Source organism: Coenobita brevimanus, chromosome 44, assembly GCF_032717465.1.
Source record: "Coenobita brevimanus isolate Jiangsu-jjx chromosome 44, ASM3271746v2, whole genome shotgun sequence".
NCBI lineage: Eukaryota > Metazoa > Arthropoda > Malacostraca > Decapoda > Coenobitidae > Coenobita > Coenobita brevimanus.
This window is the reverse complement of record NC_136997.1, coordinates 49,804,024-49,812,428: the sequence shown is the minus strand read 5'-3', so window position 1 is coordinate 49,812,428 and position 8,405 is coordinate 49,804,024. Positions and strand designations below refer to the sequence as shown.

Here is an 8,405-nt window from a genome sequence, read left to right as displayed (position 1 = left end):
ACTGCTTCATTCCGCATCTAACCCTTTCATTTATACTCCTAGTTACTAAACTATTGCGTTGAGTATAGGCCTACGTATATTAAGTTTTCAGCAAAGAATATGGTCCATACTACGGAATAGAGCAGAACTAGCTAACCAAAGGCAGACTTCGAACGGCGCACACTAAAAATTACACGAGATATGAGATACTTTAAGATATTAAGCACAACTCACCCAGTCCCCCCGGCATCTTTCCTTCTGTCTCGCCTACAGGTTACATGAGATCAGAGGCCATACTTACCCCCAGCTTATATCGGGTCGGATTTACTTTATGGAATATCTGTTTTGGTGCGTTTCTTTTCACCATTTTTTTTTTTTCCTATGTGTGTTGATGTCGAAGGTTGTAGGAAGCGTTTTACACACACACATGTATAGCACCATACTCACTCGATGTAGTGCTGCTCTCGGGTGTCTGCCCATTCCTCTTCTCCATTCTTCTTTCCCTCCATCCTCTTCTGTCTTTCTTTCCTTCATTCTTTTCTCGTCTTTCTACCTACGGGTGACTTTGCACTCCCTCTTCTGTCATTCTTTCCTTTATTCTTTCCTTTTCCTTCTGCCTGTGGGTGACTCTACATTAAGTGACAAGCCAAATGGTTTCCTGTACACCAGGAAACCATTTACTACGCTGGGTGTAACTATATAACCAAATTTTGACACCTGGTGGTTTAGTATCGTAGGTAATTACGGCGCCCCAATCGGATTGAACCGGTGAAGGTTTATATCCAAAGAGTGGTTGGGGTTTGTTGCTCACGTAATGCCATAGAGAGATGAGTGGCATCTTAAAATGTCAGGACCAACTTGCCTAGCCCCGGGCTCTTACGCTTCTCATGGGACAACGTAGGATTGGATGATGGATGGATGGAACACCAAATTCTTGTGTTCATCTTTTGCAATAATTCAGTTATCGACATTTGGAGTTTTAGGCCAAGTCAGAGTAAAAGGAGTTAAATAGAAATTAGATACAATAAACTGTTCCTGTTCACAAACCAATGAAAGATGCAATGTCGGTATTTCTGCGGTGGGTCATGCTGTTTCATATCTTATTGTACTGTTTATATAAGCTCCAGCACAATTGCAAGCGTCGGCCTTGGTCACTTAATTGCGGTTCACCACGCTGTTAGATCTCTGGCAGCCTCCCAATTCAGGTCTTTTTTGGTGTCTCTCTCGCAACCTTGCCCTTGACGTTCATACCTCTCACCTGCCTCATCCAATAATCCTCCATCTTCGCAATAAGACCATCTTAATCTACCCCTCTTCATCACAGCACCAATACATTCTAGTCCCATCCTGCATCTCTTCACTAGCAGTCCTAGCCTCGCATTCAAGGACGCACTACATATCCATCTATTCATTGTCATTTCTCTACGTTTGAGCCTACATATATTCTCTTCCTTTACTGCCTCACTACCGTGCAGCATTACACTCCTAACACATGCTGCATACAAGGATCCCATAGCACGGAGAGAGAGCCTCCTCAGTGTTAGGAGAGGAAGGAGCTCCCTAAACTTCCTCCGACCGTTCTTTATACCTTATTTCCTACGTAGATATTCAGTTTAAGGAAGAATGGCGATTATTGACTCATCATTCAGACAGTTTCTAAGCTCTGATTTTGCATTATTATTATTATTATTATTATTATTATTATTATTATTATCATTACCGGTATTATTATCATTCATTCATCATTCATTCACCATCCAGTCCTATGGTGCCTCAAGAGGAGCGTAGGAGCCCGGGGCTAGGCAAGTTGGTCCTGATATTTAAGATGAGAGTGACCAGCCTCACTCATCTCTGAGTGGCATTACGTGAGCAATAAACCTCAACCACCCCTTGTATACCTACACAGGCTTAATCCAATTAGAGCGCCTTAATTACCCACTAAACCACCAGGTGCCATAATTTGGTTATTTGGTTACCACCCGGCGTAGTAAATGGTCTCCTGTTGTACAGGAAACCATTAGGCTTGTCACTCAGTGTAGGGCCACCCATTGGCAGAAGGAAGGGGAAAGAATGAAAGACAGAAGAGGAAGTGTAAACTCACCCATGGGCAGCAGGGTGAGGAAAGAATGAAGGAAAGACAAGAGGATGGAAGAAAGGAAAGGGCAGACATCCGAGAGCAGCACTACATCGAGTGGATGGTGGGCGCCCCCACCTACCACCATTATCATTATTATTATTATTATTATTATTATTATTATTACTATGTTGTTGCGTGAGTCAAGGCTCATTTGAACGTGAACTTGGTGGGCTGCAAGCTAAAATTGCTGCTCTTCATGTCGCCATCCACCTTTCAGGGGGAAGAGAGGGAGCGGAGCCACACGGTTATAACCATAATTCTTGAAAAATATACATCCCACTCATAATTCTGCAATTATCTGCTTTAGTCCAAAATTTCACTGTGGACAGTTACGTGGACATGATCATTAAGTGTAGGCAACGCTCCATTGACTGAGAAGACCAGAGATTGTGGCAAAATACTGTATGTTTGAAATATTTATTGTTGTCTACTTAATTAGTACGGCATATGCGGTAATACAGAGAAAATCAATACACTTGCCATTATGGGTCCAACCTAAAAATCGGCTAGAATTTCTACCAACCCCTGTGAGAAAAAAAAAAAAAAAAAAAACTATCCGATACAGTTTTCCCAAATCACAATGCTAGAACTAGCGATTTATTTTGCTAACTTGGCAACACTTCTCCCCTGTGTCACATTTGTACCAATCGTATTATGTTATTATTTCGGCGCAGTGTTCGTGTTTTCTTGTGGTATCACTTTCAGATAATCAATTAGCACATTTAGTTTTAGTTAAAATGACTGCTTTACGTTCGTCGTTATTTCCCTAGTTTATGAACGAGGCCGAAAAATAGTGACCGATGAGAATCACAACCTATATTTAACCATTTCGTTGCTTGGATTTCTAAATGAATCTACTATATGTATTTTTTGACAGCTAAGGTTTCTCCCACATGAACAAAACCCTTCGGTGTTGACCTGAAATAAATAACCAATGCACCTACAGTAGTGGAGAGTGGAGGCATTTCGGCAAAGTATGTCGCATTATATCCAGAGTTAAAGTTTTTTTTTCGCTGGATCTAGCAGTAATCGCTTCTATGTATCCCTCGTTATTTTAGAGAATTTGATGCAATTTTTCCAATATTCTGCTGGCTTGATTAGTTTTTCTCGTGACTTAAGAAAGACTTTATTTGGCGAAATTCTAGCGACTTCTATGATTTTGGATTGGCAACCCTAATGCTAGACGGACGAAGGAAGGAAGGATTCTAGAAGGGAGAGAGGGGAGGGGAGGAGTGTTGGGATCGTTGATGGGATGGAGAGGAGTGTGGGGATCGTTGATGGGAGGGAGAGGAGTGGGTTGCTTAAGGAGGGAGGGGGAAGAGGGGAGAGGGAGTGATGTGGCCGGGGGAGGCAGCCACGGGCTCAGCTGTTGCTGCTCTCTCGTGTAAACAGTGTGAGTCGGGCTGTGAGAGAGGGAGGGATATCGCATCTCTCTTGCGCCGCGGCATATACCATGTGTTTCGAAACGTTATAAAAGTGCCTCATGCATGTCGGAAGGTGACAGATCAAGCCTCGACACCAGTATTCAAATGCCAGTTGTAGTGCTTTAGTGTTTCGTGAGGGCTGGTGTGATGTTGAAGGGCCTACGTAGCTTCGACAGGTACACTCGCGATCTCTTCCACTCCGGGCCGGACTCGTTCAAGCGGCCTCCCTACAGCACTCTTGGGGGATCTCGAGGCCAGGACGCTCCCTACGACTGGATCTACAGGAGCTCGGGGGCGACTATTATGCCTCCCTTGGTCAGGCCCCACGACCCCACGACCACGGCCACCTACCTGATGGGGTCTGAGGAGGATGGCGAAGTGAAAACCAAGCTGAAATGTGTTCTGGTAGGTGACGGGTCGGTGGGCAAGACATCCCTCGTTGTATCCTACACCACCAATGGCTACCCTACGGAATACGTCCCTACAGCCTTCGATAACTACAACGGTAAGTTAACGCAAATACTTCGACTGGAATCCTCTCTCTCTCTCTCTCTCTCTCTCTCTCTCTCATAGTAATAATAATAAGACCACCATCATCATCATTATCATCATCCACTCCTCGCCCACCTGATGATTTTAAGATTAATTTTAAATACCAGACGGTTTTACTATGCTTGAACCATAAAATTAGGAGAAATCAGAATCCTATTCCAGTTAACACGATTTTTCCAGCTGAGAGAGAGAGAGAGAGAGAGAGAGTCAAGTTAGAAAAGCTGTCTAGTTCGTTTTTGTTTTTATTTACCTTTATTTTGGTTTTCCGGGTTTCTTTATGGATTTCCGTGTGTTCTGAATAATATTGATGCTCACATATTATCAGAAATGCCATATTTTGCCCTTTTTTCCCGCTATAGTCCCACCAAAGCGAAATATTCACGCTTTTCCGCGCTCAGATTAATATTTCGATTGTAAACATTGAAAGAAAATGGGTGCTGTTCAGAAAATCCTAAAATAAATTGTCTCCCACATAAATAAATGGAGGGGAGGACGAGGATTATTAATTTTATATATCAATGGTGAACTAGTGGGTATTGTTAAGTTTCTTCCTAACTTAAAATCCTTGGCTATATCAGTTGATGCTTGGTTTGACTCTCTCTCCCTCTCTCTTTCTCTCTCTCTCTCTCTCTCTCTCTCTCTCACACACACACACACACACACACACACACACACACACACACACACTGTGTGGTAGAACAATCACAGTATTACAGCACACACATCCTCTTTCTCACACACACACACACACACACACACACACACACACACACACACACACACACTCTATTTGGTAGAACAATCATACAGTATTACAGCATACACCCTCTCTCTCTCTCTCTCTCCCTCTCTCTCTCAAAACAGTTACTTTAGCCTATGTTAGACTGGTTTAATTCGAACTGCCAGTTATTGTGGAGGGCAAAAAGTATCTGAGCTTCTTTCTATATGTACTATATTTATCATAGTTTAGTCTTGAAATGCTGAATATTGAATAACATTAATAATAAATACGGTACTAACAATAATAATAATAATAATAATAATAATAGTGATAATAATGGTACTACTACTACTACTGCTACTATTACTACTACTACTACTAATAATAATAATAATATATAATAATAATAATAATAATCAGTAGTAGCAGCAGCAGCAAGCAAACCCTACAATGAGATGACTCACTTGATGCTTGATTCCTGCCATCTCCAGACGATTTTGCTCAGCTTTAGATGCTGTACTGTAGACCCTTTACAGTGAATAAATGAAGACAATATCTAACCCCTCCAGGTCAAGAGTCTCTCCTCGTTGAGACGGAGGCAGTGCTGAGCTGTTGCAACACTCCATCTGACCAAGCACATACCCCCTCACCACCTTCCTGCACACCTGACCAAGCACATACCCACCCACCCCCACCTTCCTGCACACCTAACCAAGCGCATAACGGCCCTCACCCGCGCCCACAATCTTTTCTTTTAAAAGTGGGCATAAAAAGAACACGCTGAATTCACAACATGGGCTCTTCAGATTTCGTGCGCAGGCTACACTGAAATCTTTGTAAAAATTATTCTTTACTTATTCATTATTTTCAAAACAACTACTTAAGACAGCATTCTACCTATAAAAAGGCATCAGTTCACTGTAAGACACATAACTGTGTGAATTTACATGACTATAGTGAATACTTTCAGAGTTCTGGTCCGGAGACGAAATTTCCTCCCGGCCAGCCCCCCTGCCGCCCAACTCTACAGACTGACTCCTATTGAGACCAGTAATAACAACACCCTCCTCTGACTTTGCCTTACATGACCTTCCCTGTCCCCACCTTCTGATCTGACCTTCCCCGACCCCATCCTCTGACCTTACATGACCCCTCCCTCTGACCTTACATGACCTCACCCTCTGATCTTACATGACCTCGATAATAGCCTAATTTATAACATCTGCTGAGTGCCCTTGATTTTGATCCCAGTCCCTTTGAGTGGCTTTAGGAATTTCGCAACATCCTTTCCATAGCGATTTATTCAAAACAATACGGTATCCTTTTGTATATTAAGGCAATCGACGTGGGCATTATAGCGAGCGGTATATATAACACACCATGCAGTGTAACTCAATGTATTATGCAAAATAAATCGCCAAGGAAGTGTTGCAACGGAGACTTTTATTGCAGTGTTATTACTGGTGTTATTTATGTTATTTTGTATATATTTCTGACCACAAAGTACAGTGCCTTATGATTCATATATTTTGGTTTCTGCATATAGTCTGTTCGTCATTCTCTCTCTCTCTCTCTCTCTCTCTCTCTCTCTCTCTCTCTCTCTCTCTCTCTCTCTCTCTCTCTCTCTCTCTTTCAGTCCTTTCGTATCCCATAGTCATCAAATGTCTTTCCTAGATCCACGGTGCTTTAGGCGGTACGTCGTTTGCCTCCCGTTCTTATTTATATTGAATGATCTCACTTGCTGACATTTGTTCGTACTCTGCGGATTTATACCCGATGATTTACACACACACACACACACACACACACACACACACACACTCAGGTTGATATATACCCTTCTCACTACAGACGAACCTTTCTGATTCGTATCGATAGTACCGTAATAGTAGTAGTAGTAGTAGTAGTAGTAATGGTAGTAATAGGAGTGGTAGTAGTAGTAGAAGTAGTAGTAGTTGCCCTTCTCCTTTCGGGAATGGGAGGGGATTGAGGGACGTATTTAAGGGATGGAGGGACGTTTTTAGGGGACAGGGAGGTGATTGAGGGATATTTTTAGGGGACAAGGACAGGGAGGGGATTGAGGGACGTTTTTAAGGGACAGGGAGGGGATTGAGGGACGTTTTTAAGGGACAGGGAGGGGATTGAGGGAGCTAGGAGACAGGCAGGGGCTTGAGGAACGTTTTTAGGGGACAGGGAGGGGATTGAGGGACGTTTTGGGGGGACGTTTGTATAATCGGGCAGCTCCACCACCCAGTCCTGTCAATGCCACCACGTGAAGGCGCCCCTCTCCAGCGTGGTATGAGGAGGGCATGTGCACTGGGCAGGACGAAGGGCTGGTCATCCTCTGGCCATATTCCTCAACTGCTTCTTAACTAGCCTCTTCCTGTCCCATCCCTTCAGCCTCCCTCATGCCCTAGCCTACATGCTTCCTTTGTATTTGTTTCTGCTAGCGGTCTGGGGCTAGGAGGCTATGTAGCACCTCTTCACTACAGGACGTACAGTATTTTTTGTATTTTTGCCACTGTATCCAATTTCATCTACTTAGGGAAACTTTTATTTTGACATATACCTTTGGATATGCTTTTCAAAATGAAGGGTGTACTGTGGTAAATAATCCATCTAGTAGGGGATTTTCATAACAGCAAAACCGTCTGAGTGAGATTATTATAAATAGTACATCGTTGACATGAAGGATTTGACCAGCCTCTTAATGCCGCATACCTCCCAGGGATCTGCATCACTCTCGCTTTTAGTTAATTTTCTTCTCCAGTCTACGTGATTTCAAGAGGCTGGCCAATCCCTAGTTTGTTTTGTATTTTAGTTACATAAAGCCTGTACTTGTATATTTGTAAACGTCATGCACCATTCAGCCTTCGTTTCAGGGGCTTGGAGCAACAGCAACCACAATCGGCGCACGTTCATTTTTATATTTATTCCAGTATTAGGAAATCTGGACAATATTTGAGTTACAGGCTCTCTTTCGGCGATTTATTTATTTATTTTTTTCTTATTCTATGTGGGTTGATTTGTTGTACCGGTATGTGGCTGGATTTTTTTTTTTGATAGTAATTTAAGTACCGTAACCTGAACAGTCCTCCGCATAAAGGATACCGGTATATCTTGAAGGGGACGAGGTGTTTTGGTCGGGGATGTGGGGCGCCATTGTTGCGCACGACGAAGTAGTGCCAGTTATTAGACCTTGAGTAGTGCCACCTATATGGGTTTTTATCACACTTTACATTAGGTGAGGTTAATTACAATATATAAAAATACGTTTCAAACAACCCACAATATCAGATGAAACCACACAGAAAAAGAATGAAGAAGGAAATGCGCAAAAGGACAAGCAATGTAAAAACTGTCCTGCGATTTTTAGTCGAGAAAAAAATCCTACTATAGTAAACATGTAAAAGATGGTCGAATATTTTGTTCATCTGAGAAAAATCCCTACGAGGAGAGACTTTAAAACGTACGGTATTTTGAGTAACAGGTTTCTCTACTGTTGGTAATCTCAGGTATTTCATATAGGCATACGGTAACGGTAGAGATTTTGTGTGTGTGTGTGTGTGTGTGTGAGAGAGAGAGAGAGAGA

At 42.6% G+C, this 8,405-nt stretch overlaps 1 protein-coding gene across 1 annotated transcript in view; it reads left to right on the top strand.

The window, feature by feature from the left end:
- The first annotated feature begins 3,580 nt into the window (after positions 1-3,580).
- Positions 3,581-8,405, top strand: part of LOC145398196 (cell division control protein 42 homolog) — a 130,609-nt gene continuing 125,784 nt past the window's right edge. The window contains exon 1 of the mRNA XM_080271152.1: positions 3,581-4,045. Within this exon, the coding sequence (XP_080127278.1) occupies positions 3,688-4,045 (358 nt within the window). The 5' untranslated portion in view covers positions 3,581-3,687. The remainder of the gene's footprint in view (positions 4,046-8,405) is intronic.